The sequence below is a fragment of the Rutilus rutilus genome (assembly GCF_951802725.1).
Source record: "Rutilus rutilus genome assembly, chromosome: 6".
Classification (NCBI taxonomy): Eukaryota; Metazoa; Chordata; class Actinopteri; order Cypriniformes; family Leuciscidae; genus Rutilus; species Rutilus rutilus.
The window spans coordinates 11,434,317-11,449,804 of record NC_140214.1 but is presented as its reverse complement, the minus strand read 5'-3'; the positions used below and the strand labels follow the sequence as shown (position 1 = coordinate 11,449,804).

General features: G+C 35.5%; 1 protein-coding gene across 2 annotated transcripts in view; it reads right to left on the bottom strand.

The window, feature by feature from the left end:
- Positions 1 to 66: 66 nt before the first annotated feature.
- Positions 67 to 15,488, bottom strand: part of esyt2a (extended synaptotagmin-like protein 2a) — a 28,238-nt gene continuing 12,816 nt past the window's right edge. The window contains exons 6-23 of one of the 2 annotated variants that reach the window (XM_084410668.1): positions 15,366 to 15,455; positions 13,955 to 14,010; positions 12,491 to 12,611; positions 12,230 to 12,406; positions 12,064 to 12,146; positions 11,628 to 11,676; positions 11,093 to 11,182; positions 10,445 to 10,540; positions 8,032 to 8,094; positions 6,702 to 6,776; positions 6,247 to 6,333; positions 5,955 to 6,104; positions 3,735 to 4,123; positions 2,640 to 2,738; positions 2,410 to 2,541; positions 2,171 to 2,276; positions 1,955 to 2,004; positions 67 to 1,336 (exon numbers count right to left, since the gene is read on the bottom strand). In XM_084410668.1, the coding sequence (XP_084266794.1) occupies positions 1,294 to 1,336; positions 1,955 to 2,004; positions 2,171 to 2,276; positions 2,410 to 2,541; positions 2,640 to 2,738; positions 3,735 to 4,123; positions 5,955 to 6,104; positions 6,247 to 6,333; positions 6,702 to 6,776; positions 8,032 to 8,094; positions 10,445 to 10,540; positions 11,093 to 11,182; positions 11,628 to 11,676; positions 12,064 to 12,146; positions 12,230 to 12,406; positions 12,491 to 12,611; positions 13,955 to 14,010; positions 15,366 to 15,455 (1,956 nt within the window). In that variant the 3' untranslated portion in view covers positions 67 to 1,293. The remainder of the gene's footprint in view (positions 1,337 to 1,954; positions 2,005 to 2,170; positions 2,277 to 2,409; positions 2,542 to 2,639; positions 2,739 to 3,734; positions 4,124 to 5,954; positions 6,105 to 6,246; positions 6,334 to 6,701; positions 6,777 to 8,031; positions 8,095 to 10,444; positions 10,541 to 11,092; positions 11,183 to 11,627; positions 11,677 to 12,063; positions 12,147 to 12,229; positions 12,407 to 12,490; positions 12,612 to 13,954; positions 14,011 to 15,365; positions 15,456 to 15,488) is intronic. The other variant, XM_084410669.1, reaches the window with a different exon arrangement.

Below are 15,488 nucleotides of genomic sequence, written 5' to 3'. Positions count from 1 at the left end.
ATCTGACTGCATTTGTGTTTAAAATATGACATGCTGTAGAGTAGATGACAAACCACCATCAGGCTGTTTACTGGAACAGAATAAATTGTTTATTAAAAGAAAATGGTGGAAATAATCAAATACAGAGACTTTACAATCCTATATCTGATGGCAAATATCCTCTAAGGTAAGTATATTGTTGGTCATAAGGCACAGGAAATATATATACATCAATAAGGCAAGCTCAGCACAGAGGGGTGCTCTGACTGCATACGTTTGCTTTTTGTGATAAGTATTATTTATAATAATAAGCATAATAAAATCTTTCATAATATACACAATAATTTATATAATAAAAACACATTCTTGCTGAAAGGAATAAAAGTTTGACCATCTGCATACCATAAGCTCAGCTCAGTGACACTGCAGTAGATGAAACCACAAACTTCACTTAAGATCAGCTCCTAACACAAGACATTTTATATAACTCGGAGATGCAGATGATGAAGGAAGCACAGCTAGGATGAGGTGGGTGAGTAGTGAACAAGTGTGTTTGGAAAAGGAGTGAACATGTGACTGAGTACTATAGAAAAGCCAAACAAGAATCAGAGATATGGCAGCGTTAAATATCCAGGGTCATGTGACAGCTAGTGCTGTGATGGTGGACGCCGAACCACTCCAGAGAACATAGAAACACACATACATATATGAACACTTGGGTGTGCAAAACATTTAGGTGCATTTTTGGTTTAATCACACACTTTGTAATGAGTAAAGCACTTTGGTAGATGTCATCTGTAGACATTAACAGAGATTCTAACACTTTCAAAGCAAGCGTGAGTTCGGTGCTTGTTTAACAAGAACTCTTAGGTTAATATTTATAAACTTTTTCCAAATACGATTTTAACATTCCATGTATATTTATTTACAGTCTGATCTTAATTATATATATAATCTCTCCACCATTAAAGTGAATGGTGGATGTTGTTAAGAGTTTGCCACTCTTGGTTTAAAAGTCAACTAACCAATCCAACAGATACTGCTGAACCGTATCCCTTTAAAAATATCTCTAAACACTCTCATTCTCTTTCACTCTCTCATTCACTCTTGCTAAGTCAGTGCACATATAACATCAATAGAGTTTTTTTTTTTTTTACACACTATAAATCTGTTAAAAGTGATTAAAACTGAAGAACCAACTAATTTTGCCCACAGGCTTAACACATGGCTTAAATATGGCTGAGGTTTGGAGTCTTGCGCAGGGATTTGTAGTTTTTTTTATATGTGTAGGCGGAAAAAGGTCGGTTCCTTTGATTAAGGGGATGTTCGCCTCTGTCCGTCCACTGTAAGCTCATACCTGACAAACACACACACATACACATTTATATAAAAATTTCAGTTGTCACAATCATGCACATTTTGCTAAATATTAATGATATTGTGTCTATTGATGTTTGTTTTAACGCTACTGAAATGTGGAATCTGTAAAGCACTTTGGTCAACTCGTGTTGTTTTTAAATGTGCTGTAGAAATACATTTTTGATTGATTGATTGATTTTCATGTCATTTATTTTATTGTGGCATTTTCACAAAAACTTTCAAGAAATGTATGGGTCATATATATATATATATATATATATATATATATATATATATATATATATAAATAAAAGAACAAATATAGTAGAATTTAGCCTTCTGAAGCACGAAATATTAAATCAAAAAGTAAATAAAAATACTACTCTATGTGTTTCTTTTTCACTTTGAAACAAGAATATAATCATTATTATAATCACAATTTTCACCCCCAAAATAATGCATTTTCATATGGCACAACGTGCATCAGAGGGTTAAATTGTAAATAACCTTTGTAAAGTGCAATTATAAGTAGTGAATATCCAATATTCATATTACTTAAATACAGTAATCAATATCATCAACTTAATCTTAGTAAATGATAATAAAAAAAATGTACCATTGCGTTGAGCTCTTTGATATTTCTTCAGAAGTCAAGTCAACTAACACCTGAGAAACACACACAATCCAAATTTTAGATAAGATTAATTTGTTCTTGAGGCACAACAACAAACTAGAAACGAATATTCAATAATATACATTGTATAAGTGTTATGAACACTGTTTGGGAGGTTATTTATGGTATAAATGGCATTATTAATGTGATGGATGTCACCTTTCCCAGCAGCCCTCTGTGTTTTGACAGGATTCCTCCTCCATTCTTCACAGCCACATCTAAAGTTCTTCTGTGCAACTCCACGAGTGACACACTGAATTCAAACCTACACAAACACGTGCATGCACAAACAGACACAAACAGTGTTTTATGTGATGCAAAATTATAACACTCGATTTATTGAAATGCGAGACCACACTGGAAGAAGAAAATGCTGGGGGGGGGAGAAAGAAACTGACGTTTGATCGTAGATCGGGTTCACCGTTTTCTTTATCGTGTTTGTTTTTCTGCGTCCAGAGCGTCGTTTATCAGGCAGCAAATACAACCGGACGTATGGATCAGAACCACTTTCAGAAGAAGAGATCAGATTCCTGCAAACAAACACACACACAGAAATATGAATACTTTCATATTAAAAATGTCGTTCAGAGGCATATCTCAGATGCATCAAAAATCATATGTAACTTACCTGCAGCTGTGCACCACGACAATTAGTTTGTTTCTTTGGGGACTATGCCTGATGGTTAACTGAATTTCCCCCAAAGGAGCGAAACCAGGTGAGGCGCCACTGTAAACACATAGACGGATTAAACTGTAGTTGTCATGAAAACATGAATGAAACAATAATTCATATCCTCCGCTTAACCCAGACAAAAAGGTCAAAATTAGAGATGCACCGATACAAAATTTCTCAGCTGATATGATAGCCGATTTTTTTAAGAAAAAAAAAAAATTTCTCTCCCAACTCATACTGTTAACTATACAGGGAACCCTCTCATTTGATATATTACTGTAATATTAGAGTTTAAAATTCACAACAAAGCCCAAAATATTATATTCAACTGCTAATTATTTTCAGATATAATAATTACACTCAACTCAAATATTTGTATACAACTCAGTTGCACATAAACACAAATTTATTTTCAATATACATATATAATTAACAGTAAATAAGCTACTCTCAAGTGTTTTTTTATAGCTAACTAATGAACTGTGAACACTGGATAACTTTCCTGACGTAAATGCAATGTTAAGTGACATTATTGTTCTAATTTTAGAGTATCAAGAGTATCAAAACGCCATTTATTATATGAGTTTCGTGATGAAATGGACAGAATTTGAAAGTTGAGACTTTTTCTTTTTAAAAGTAAAGCACAAAGCTCTGCGATTACTGGGTGGGATGTTCGCTACAAATGTTTGGTGCAAGAGAAACTGCAGACCTGGCAACCCTGGCTTGATGTACTAGAGATTCATTGGGTCAATTAGAGCATGCTTTAACGTCACTATTTTTTACACTGTTAATAATATGTTATTGTCACATTAACTTTGACAGCCCATAAAAGACATATTTTTTTTCCACACACAGCATGAGTGACAGTCTGGCACGTTTTTCTGCCCCCTTTTGAATGACAGGATATAATCGGTCCTGATCATCGGCTGTTTTTAAACCATCGGCCAATGGCCGATAGTGAAAGTAACTGCTTTCCTCGGCTGATACCGATTACTGGTCGATACATCTGTGCATTCCTAGTCAAAATATGTTCAGAATGTTAAAACATACTTCTGTAATTGTTGCATTGTCCTCTGGAGCTCCTGGGTGGTGCTGGGATTGGAGATGTCAGACGCTATGCTGGGTGTGGGCTCTTTGTGGTTCAGGTTTAGCAGAGAGCCAGAAATGGCCAGGTTAGACGTGCTCCGCCCTGATTTAGCCAGACGGCCAGGCGAGTCCTCCAATGGCCTGTTGTCCATTAGGTGTTCCACCCGTGGGGAGAGTGTTGGGGTGGGTTGGGTTTTGGATGTAGGGTTGGGCTGCTGGGCTTTGGATGCCGGGGTGGGCTCTGAAACATTGGGCCGCTGAGGGGAGGGGCTGGGGGTCACGCTGGAGCTGGGACGGCGAATCTGAACCGTGGACGGCTGATCCGATGCAGCCAACTTATCCACAGAGAGAATCTGAAATGAAAAGAAAAAGGTAAGGAACCAAGGCATATCTGTATATGTTTTTGAGTGTTTTTAACATGTCCAGTCAAGATGGACCCTTGGTACAGGCCAAAGATCATTTGTTTATTTCTTTGACAGTCATGTTTAGCTTGCTCACTTGGTCTTGATTTTGAAACACAAAGTTTTGATTTTGTTTTTGGGGTCTACTAGAATAGGTTTTCATGCTTGAATGTTCAAAAAACACATTATGTTTCACATATTTTACATTGTTGTAGCACCTCTCTTCCCATTCTGTCATTAGCGCTCTGTTTAGTTCTGGTTTCTATGAAGCCACTCCTTCCAAAAAGTGCAATGTGCTCTGAATGGTCAGCTGGGAAGTGTGTTGTGATTGGTCAACCTTTTCGAGCATGTTTAGGAAATGTCACACCCATTACCTTAGTCGCGAGTTTCAACACACTACTAATGCAACTCAACCAGGCCTTGCCCCCTTTTTTTTGCATATGCCTTGGGCTGGAATTATTTATATGAGGAATATTGTGACGTACTTTCCCGGAAGAAAACTCAACACTACAATCGAGGAGTTTAGAGAGCTCAGAAACATTGCGCACTGATATAGAAAAATATATATCTTAAGCATAATATGTCTTCTTTAGGGCACTATTTTTGATTGAAGCTGCTTTGAGACAATATATATTGCTAAAAGTGTTATAAAAAGGAAGTCAAATTTTAGTAGGCTATAGTTTTAGCCGGTTTCATCAATGCTGTGGTCACTTCCAGTTTAGTTTTTATTGTATTTAATGGACATATTCCTAGTTCGTTCTGTCTTAATTTTAGTTTCAATTTAAGGTTTCAGCTGAGGAATATACAGAACGTTGTAAGAGCTATTTACATGTAAAATATGCAAGACCTTTGAAGTGAAGATTTGCAAAAACCTGCTAGGTAAACTTTAAATACATTTTATGTACAATATATTTTAATTCTGAAGAATTCCTTTTTACTCCACCCATCAATTAACTCTTTCCCTGCCATTTACGGAAATTTCCGGCTTTCCATGTTTTCACTGTTACACGGTAGGGGGCGCTGTTACGCATCTTCCGAAAGAGTACTGAATCTGCTTTTCAAAAAACATGTAAATAAACATTATAAACAAGCGACATCATATGAAGCAGATGCATATGTAAAATAACAGGATAACCAACATTAAACAGCATATAAATCAAAACTGCCTAATGTTACTGAATGAAGTGTCGACGCAGGACGAGCTATAGGACTGTGCAAGCATTAGGGGTGTTGATGGATTCAATCTACTTCATCTATGTTTTGATCATCATTCTAAATCCGATCTGGATGTAGTTTTTGACAAAACCGAGTTTTTCTCAGCTTATTGCTCAAAATGTTACTTTTTTAATGAAACTTACCAACAATCAAGAGTTGACAAAAAAGAATGCATTAAGCTAGAATAAAACGGTTTTCTTTTTTGCTTAAAAGCAGATGGGCTGTTCTTTCTTTCGATATATTGCATTGCATGTTCATATATTCAAACAACAAAATATTATGGGGGCCATTACAATTTTGCGAAAATGATCAAAAATGCTGTCGGTGGCTAGCAATTATTATTTTTTGAAATGCTGGCGGGGAAAGAGTTAATTATATATTAATATTATATTTTATATTTATATTTATGATCTTTATTTATTTTTTTATTTTTTCAGTTAGAGCTTGAACCGTTGTTTTTAGTTTTGTTTCTGTAAGTTTTCCTTTCTATTTCTTTCATACTTTCTATTAAACTATGTTATTTCAGTTAAAGAATATGTGTGTATGTGTGTGTGTGTGTGTGTGTTACCCTAAGTGCCATCTTCATCTTGAGTGTAGCGCCGGGTCCTGAGTTCTTGAGAGGGAATCGCTGACTGATAGTCATCTGATCCTCCTGCAGCAGCTTAGACAGAGGAAAAGAAAGCGTCCCTAGGGAACACTCGTGTTTGTCATCCTTTACCTGCACACACACACACGCGCGCACACACACACACAAACATCAGAATGTGCAAGACACATATGTCTTGTAAGAATGGAAACTTCCAGATTTGTATACTTCTAGACCTCATAACCCCATGTGTACGTGTCTGTTTGTGCTTTACCTCCACTTCAAGGTCTTGACACTTTGGATTGTGGATCAGGAATGTGAAGGCCTCCTCCCAAACCGGCTCATTGGTTTTAAATCGTGTCTATAATGACAAGGGAATGTGAAACATTTAACCATTGTGTTTTCACTTTTGTTAAATATTTAAAGGCTCTGATCCTGGAATTATTTTACCATACAAAATCACAGTAAAGTCTGACTTAAGCAACCTTGCAGCATCACCTTCTACAGCCAAATATTGTTATACAACGACAGCTTAACATCTCTCTACTGTTAAATATAATGCCAGTGTATTTATTTATCTCTTTTCATGCAAAGCCACTTCAGTGAGCTTCAAACAATTTTTCATATTCAAATTTGCACAAGTAAGTATAACACAATATGCACCTCTGAAATTAAAGACAGATCAAATAAAGAAGCAATCACTTGTTGTGTGTGTGTCAGTGTGTTTACCTTGCTCTCAAAGGATTTGTGTCCCACAGTAAACTGGACTAACGGACTGGGCACACTGGTGACCTTTTTACCGGACTGGAGAATATACAAATGTTTATTAACATCCCTTCCACATTCAAACATGTACCAATATACCATATCAAACTTGACCGCACATACTAAAGCAAAGATCAACAAACAAACAATGTGTCATTTCAAATATGTAGCGATCCGCAATACATATTTACCTAATAATGACTTGAAATTATGCTTAGTAAACATATCATATTTACTCTTGTCTAGGGAGTCTATATGAACCACACCTGTGGCTTGCTGTCAGTTACTATAGACATTTAAGTCGTGAATAAATATTTAATCTATGCGATTATTACATCATTCTGAAAGTATAACCATAACATTTAAACACTACCCCCCGGTTTCACAGACAAGGCTTAAGCCTAGTCCCAGACTAAAATGTTTGAGCTGTTTTAACTGAAAGCAACTTGCACAGACATATTTTAAAATATGTGAGTGCCATTGTTCAGTCTCAAGATGCACACCAGTAATGTTGTTTTCTAAGGTACATGTAAATGTCCTAAGTTAACTAAGGCCTAATCCTGGCTTAATCTAAACCTTGTCTGTGAAACCAGGCCAACATGTGTTGAAGTGTAAAATTTAAATACATTTTTTCATATCAACACTAAAATATTTTATTTTATTTTATATAATTTAAAAAGTATCTATCTCTCTCTCTCTCTCTCTCTCAAGTGCTTTAAGAAAAATACAGTAAGTTACATTTTTTTGCCTGTTCATGTTTTATTTTTATTTTATAAACTGCAGGAAGAATCTAAATGATTTATTGTGGCAATCGACAGCATGCCATAAATGTGGTGGACATTGCATTTGGAAATATTTCATTAAAGGATGAAAATAATCCAAAATTCTCTTTTGAGCATTTTGTCATATTTTCCCTTATGAATGGCATTACTATATTAATATCAAGACTTGTTCTTAAGCATGGTCTTATATGTTGCATTTATGCAAGATCATGTGTGTATACATACGTTTGATTCATAAATTACTTGAATCAAATGCAATCAACTCAGAACTGTGAAAATGAGATTGGAAAGCTGGCTGAGGTTTACGCGAGTGAAAAAGCCTCGGAGGCATTCAGAGAGCCTGTTACTGTCTGAATTCAGTGCGTTTCAGACGCAGGTCTGCATGCGGTTAATCGAAGCACACGGACAGCACACTCGCTGCAGATCATCTTACACACAGTCACCTTGAGAGCTCTTTCTACATCTTTCTTTGTGTATGTGTGTGTAAATTGTGAGAAAACTGGTTGTGTTACCTTTTTTGCTTTATTGATCGAACCCTTCTTCAGACCTGCATTGTTGAATTCTAAAGGATTGCGCTTATTTCCCAAAGCAGAAAAGGACGAGACACACGCGCAAACAAATACAAACACAGGCAGGATTATTAGGAGGATTGCATGCAGTTAAAAATTCATAATTGCACAAAAACACACAGACACATTCATACACAACAAAAAGAATGATGGTTACAGTATTAATGCATGGTTAACTTGATGAAAATGAGAAAAGAGGAGGCCTGAGAAACGGTCCTAGCAGAACACAGTTCAGATGTCAAGGACAGTAATGAAGAAGGAATGAAAGAGAAATATAGACAAGGCAATCCAAAGAGAATCAGTCCAACCCACACTTCACTGAAAATCAACCTGCTACAGAAACATGCAATACCACGTACAAGATGCCTTAATATACTTGTGACAGATGAAGATGATAAAATGAGCCATTACAGCGACAATTATACAACAGTTATTTACGGCCCTCGAATTTGATTGGCCAAGCGTGCTGATGTTTTATAAAATATCACTGGAGCTTGCTTGCTGCTCAGCGACACACAACAGTGGTTGTTTTTTTGACAATATTTGTCGAATTTGTTGTCGAAGTTGTTCAATATTACATTTCTTATAGAACTGTTGTATAAAAGCAATATCACACTCGTTATCATTCTATGTCTGAATCACTGCCACTCTCGTTTGTGTGACATTACTTCATTCTTATGCATTTCGAACAGTGAAGTGTAGAGTAAGAACTGTTTCAGTAACACTTCAAGTGTCTTTGTTACACGTAAACAAAGACATCTTAAAATAAAGTGTAACCCCTGTTTCATTCAACATGCTCCCAAATTTGACACTCTACTATATCTCTACCTTACACCCCCCCCCCCCCCAACACCTACACTACTGTTCAAAAGTTTAGAGTCAGTAAGATCTTTGTTTTTGAAAGAAGTCTCTTATCTTCACCAAGGTTAAAAAAACAGTAATATTGTGAAATATTATTACAATTTAAAATAACTATTTTCTATTTTAATATATTACAAAATGTAATTTATTCCTGTGATGCAAAGCTGAATTTTAAGCATTATGACTTTACTGTCACATGATCCATCAGATCCTAATATGCTGATTTTGTGCTCAAGAAACATTTCTTTATTATTAACAATGTTTAAAAAAAGTTGTGCAGTTTATTTTTTCTGTAAACTGTGCTAAAAAAATAATAAAAAATAGAACGTTAAAACATTTTTTTATTTAAAATAGAAATATTTTTAAACATTATAAATGTCTTTAATGTCACTTTTGAACAACTCTTTCAAAAATAAAAAATATCTTACTGACCCCAAACTTTTGAACTGTAGTGTATTTCAATGAAAACTAAAACTTTTCTGATCAAAAAAAATCATTTGAAAGTGAATTCTGATCAAATTTATTTAGTAAATCATTTTAATTTCAGAAATTTTGTGCATGCCTCCTTTGTTATCATACGGTATTATCATATGTGTGACTTATTTTTTTGTTGTTGCATTTTTCTAATAATTTGTCATAAATAGTATAATGGAGATTATATATGATAATACAAGCAATGATTGGACATCCTGATTTCTAGATATTGGTATCATCATTGGTCAATAAAAAAAAGTGTATCAGCAATATGCCCATAACCACATCATAACCTCATTTAGCACTACAAACAGGGCTGATAACCACATTCTGTAGCTGTGTGAACATGGTCAATAAGATTTCCCTGAACTGCCACTGCCACTCTATATTCAAATGCCCTCTTTAAAGGAAAAAGTACACCTTTAAACTGGAAAAACAACTGCACACAAAAAAATGGCTGCATTAACACCTCTAATACAGAGACTATTTATATCTATGCAAAATGCAGACAGGGCCTCTCTAAACACTAGCATGCTGACTGGAGTAGCCACGACATAAACAAATACAAACAAAGCAGTCCGTAGAGTTCGAACAGCATTACAGGAAGATTTTACATGCGAAAGGGAAGTTGAAATGAAACTATGAAACATTTGTAAATGAAGTAACCAGCTGTTAATGCACCAACTGCAGGTAAGATGCAAGCAGAACAGTCTAATGGAAATGCAGCAGTGACTCACAAACATTGTCCTGTAGAGGGCAGAAGTGTTCTCACAGAACACCAGCCCAGCAGAGCGGCGCTCTCTCAGACACCCACTGCCCACGTACCCCTCAAAAACACTCTTCACCCCGAACGACAGGAAACCAGAGCAGGGCAACAGAAAAAAATAAGAGGATGAAAGAAGAAAAGGCAAAGTGTAGTAGGAGAAGTAATGTCAGATGAAATAGGGAAGGTGGAGAATTGAGAAATAAGGAAGCAAGAAAGAAAGCAAGTGTGTGTGTGTGTGTGTGTGTTAATACTCACTGGCAGATTTTTGGCTGAGTCCAGGAGCACCAGCAGTAATGCTGATGAAAGTCCATCATTGGCCTGCCCTTTATCTGCTTTAATGCTGCTTAAAACCTGAAAAGCAACACATACAACTTTTATCAGCATTGTGGGGATCTTACTCTAAAAAAAGTCTAAATAATGTCTAATTTTACATGCCTAAATAATGTGCATCCCTTTAACTATATTTACTAAGATTTTAACACTACTGTTTCGGCTACCAAAAATCTTCGGCCGAAATCAGTGACCGAAACAAATGTTTAATTAGCGGTTCTCCGACGGCATGTTCTGACTGTGTTTAGCCTCTATAGATAATAATAAGAATTGTTTAAGCACCTAATCAGCATATTATAATGCTTTCTGAAGGATCATGTGACACTGGAGACCGGAATAATAATGCTGAAAACTCAACCATTTTAAATTATATTAAAATTGTTACTTTAAAAGTAATAATATTTCACAATATTATGGTTTCTGCTTTATTTTTATTGAAAGACTTTCAAAAACATACAAAAAAAATTCAACCCAACCCAAATTTTGATTTTGTTATTTGATCAGTTAAGTCTGAATTGTAAACAGAAGTCATATCATATCACTATGTTGTGTTTAAGGGAAGTGTTATGTTACCTCATCGAGTTTATCAGGTGTCGGGAGAAGAGAAAGCCATTCAATCTTCAGGTGAAGCTTCCCTTTAGCGATATCATCAAGTACAAACCACTGCACACAAACACAAGTCATGGGATTTATTATATAAATAATATAATAGGTTTATTACACAAATTTAAAACTTTATAAAAATCATTTATTCAAGGGATAGCTCACTCAAAAATTTATATTCTGTTGTCATTTACTCATCCTATGAACCACATTTATGATACTTTTATGGTATTTTTGTCATATTGTCAGTTCCCTTTTAGTTTCATTATATGGAAAATAGTGGCCAGGACATTCTTCAAAAAATTTACTTTTTGTGCTTCACAGAAGAGAAAGTCATATAGGTTTGGAACATCAAGCTGAGTAAATAATGGCAAGTAAAATTTTTTGAGTGAACTACTAATTTAAGCAGTTTTTCTGTACAAACTTTAACTCAGATATTTAAAAACCAAGCTGAACAGATCTAAGACCAAAATGAAAAAAAAAAAAAAAAAAAAAAAAAGTGTACCTCATCTACTATCTGTTCCTTCTGTAGTTCATCTACGTTGAGAGTAAGACTAAAGAATACAGGAGGAGAAACATCAGATTAACACACACACACACACACACACACACACAATGGGTTTCTATGTTTTATGGGGACTTTCTATAGACATAATGATTTTTATACTCTACAAACTGTATATTCTATCCTCTGGCCCTACCATCTAAACCTAACTATCACAGAAAACTTTCTGCATTATTACATTTTCAAAATAACAATTTAGTGTGATTCATAAGCTGTTTTCCTCAAGGTCAAAGATTTCTGTTATTTCTATCCTTGTGGGGACAACATGTAGGGAATAGCTGAACCACAGACACACACAGACCCTGAAAATCTTTATGGTGGAAGTATGACGACTTGTGATTATTTGATGATTGATTAGATCAATCACAGCCATTACCTTCCCAGAAAATCATCCTTATCTGTGTCCTCATCATACAGCTCTATCTCCAAGTTCTGTCCTGAGTGATCGTACACAAATGCCTAAAACACACACATAAACACCTCAGTTAGCAATTCAAAACATGTCAGTGATAGACACACTTGCTCACAAATCAGCCCCTTACCTCATAGACTTCATTCCATTTCGGGTTTAACGACTCTTTGATGACTTTGGACCTGAAGAGCTGATTACCGAGTTGAAGGACCCCATACGGGTCCGACTTTCCTTTTATCATACCGCCCAGAAACGTGTCCTTCCCCACCACGTCCTGTGCTTCCAGAAAGTGAATCCGCAGAACGCCCTACACCAAACACACACGCATTATATGATAGAAATATTATCTGCACACGTGTATGTGAAGCGTGTATATGTGTGTGCGTGTCACCTTCGGCATAGGGAAGCGGAGTCTGGAAAGCTGTGCATCATTTACAAGTGGAATAGTGATTTTGTTTGGCAGCACAAGAAAACTGTATATGATGTCCTGAATAATACTGTCACACAGACCACTGTAAGAGAGAGATAATAAATAAATAAAAATACATATATAAAAACAAACTAGTCAAATGCATTAAATTCAGTCTTCCACCCACCCATCAATAAATACACACAGCTTATGAACCATTATTTTCCAAAGATTTTTTGAAGGGCTATTACAGATCAGAAGTTGTATGGACCACTTTTATTATACTTTTTTTGGTAATTTATTCTTGATAACCGTAGTTAACATCTACTTTTTTTTATCACTGTATAGTAAACAGCCAAAAGTTATGGCTGCTACTGTAAGTAACAGTAAACCAGGCAGTGGTTCCAGGGAGCCTCAGTAAACATCCACGAGTGTTGAGGATGACTTAAAACTACTTAAATTAATACATTATTAATAATAAAATGTATGTTAATATTAATGAATATATTAAAATGTTCCAGCTTAATTGAAATGCTGAAGACAATAAATACAATCATATATATATATATATATATATATACATACATACATACATACACAGTATATGTGTGTCTGTACGTTAAAACGTAATGCTTCCTCCATCCTCCCCCAGCAGTTCTCCATTAGTAGCATTCTCATTTAAGTATTGCCATTTATAGTCATTGAAACCTCTTACGTTCCCTGTATGTTAGGTTGTATGACTCTATCTATAGCATTATTTTTCAATTAATTTGCATTACTTGAACATGTACTTCATTTGAGAGTGATCAAAGAATTCAGATTGATTTCAGCTCTGATGTCTGAGCAGAAGAGAGCACGACATATGACTCTTCTGTAAGGGTGTGTGTGTGTGTGTGTGTGTGTGAGAGAGAGAGAGAGAGAGGGAAAAATAACAAAAGACAAGATCTCATTCCCCACGCCTAAACCACACCAGCTCCACCTATAATATGACTATAAAAGGGGAGAGAGAGAGAGAGAGATTGAGAGAGAGTGTGAGAGAGAGAGAGAGAGAGAGAGGGAGAGAGAGAAGGAGAGAGAGACTCTCTGGAAAAACACATTAAACTCTCCATTTGGACACACACGTTGATGGTAGGGGATCTTAGGGCAGCCTTTAAGATAAACAGATTATTAAAAGACCCCATCATCACCATCACAATTGGGTGTAACCTCCGATGTGGTTTTACAGGAAGAGCAGCATTTCTGAGACTAGAGTAAGCGTGCATAATGTTTGTGTGAGAGCCTGTTATCTGTGTCACCTCAAAATACAAAATAGGTCATGTGACAGCATGTGTGTGTTTCAAAGGGAGGCTGACTGATCCACTTTCCAGTTTCATGAAACTGAAATAATAACATTATGACTACATTATATATAATGCATGTGTGTGATGGCTGACATGTGTCACTCACTTTATTCCAGGAATGTCCAGCATATTTGTAAGACCCGTCCAGTTTATATCCAGAAACTGAGAGAGATAAAGCCACATTTACCATTGTTTAATACATCATGGTTGTAGATGCTAATGCCTGTGTTTGTTTCCTATAAAATATATCCTTTATCTTTATCAGCAGTAACAAGGCCATTGAACTGATATATAATGTTATTATAACAGTAAAAATAAAAATAATTAAAACATGAAAAATGCTTCCGGAACCAAGACTGCTGAAAAAGTGTGCAGTCAAAAAATTCTTCAGTAAAGAGTTTCAAGCCATGAACCAAACCAAAAAACTTTGTTTTTCAAAGCAAAAAAGTATTTGAAAATAGGAAAAAGGATGTATATGTATTTTATGAAGGATATAAATTATTATATCCAGTCTTCAGTGTCTCACTATCCTTCAGAAATATTTGTAATATGCTGATTTGGTGTATTAATATCTTAGTAGAAAAAATTTTGTTCTGCTTAATATTTTTGTGGAAACCGTGATATATATATATTTTGGATTCCTCAAGAGAACAGCATTTATTTGCAATGGATTTTTTATGCATCAATGTAAAAGTCTTAAAACTTGATGCATCCTTGCTGAATAAAAGGATTAATTTCTTTTTTTGGATCAAGACTTCCAGGTAAATTATAAAAATAATAAAATCGTACTGACCCCAAACTTTTGAACAGTAGTGTGCAAATACATAGGAAGTCTGAGAGTGTAGGAAAGCAAACTCAGTTACACCATTCAGTTCCAAACAGAGAATTACTGTTAACATTCAGAATCATGAATCTTGATTGCTTTTTTTAAAATACTTTTCTGTTTCAAATTAAATGTTGTAATGTTGGTTTTGTTGATTTGGTCCAAAGATTTAACCCTAACCTGATTGTTTTTTAATTGAAAGTTGGTGGGGCACTGGCAGTTAGTGTTGAGTTTGATGCAGAGCACAAAACTTTCTCTTAATGTTTAAGATACTGATATTAAAGAAGTAAAGTGTCCAATAGATCAATATTCTGGATCAAGACTTCCAGGAAATGAACAGCTGAGAATGAGATGAACGAGGAATAGATTTAGATATTTCTTAACAGTTTCTGCAGAGCAGGTCAGTGCAGTGTTCAGTGTTCTGAGTCTAATAAAAAAAACTTTAGTGGAGTAACAAGGGTGCGGGTTGTTATTAAATAACAGGCACATTCTCATCATTTTTTATATTGTATGATCATCTAATGTAGGTAATATGTCAGGTATGTAGTATAAAAGAATCAGATACAAAGACACAATGAAAGCAAGTTTTTCTGCAATGTTTGTCTGTGTGTGTGTGTGTGTGTGTGTGTGTGTGTGTGTGTGTGTGTGTGTGTGTGTGTGTGTGTGTGTGTGTGTGTGTGTGTGTGTAACGTACGGGTTTCTGGAGGAAGAACACAGACAGGGCACCAATCAGAGGCATGTCTCCTAGCAACGGGTCCATGACAACCCTCAACACCCCATTAAGCTACACATACAAACAACAAACAAATAAATTGTG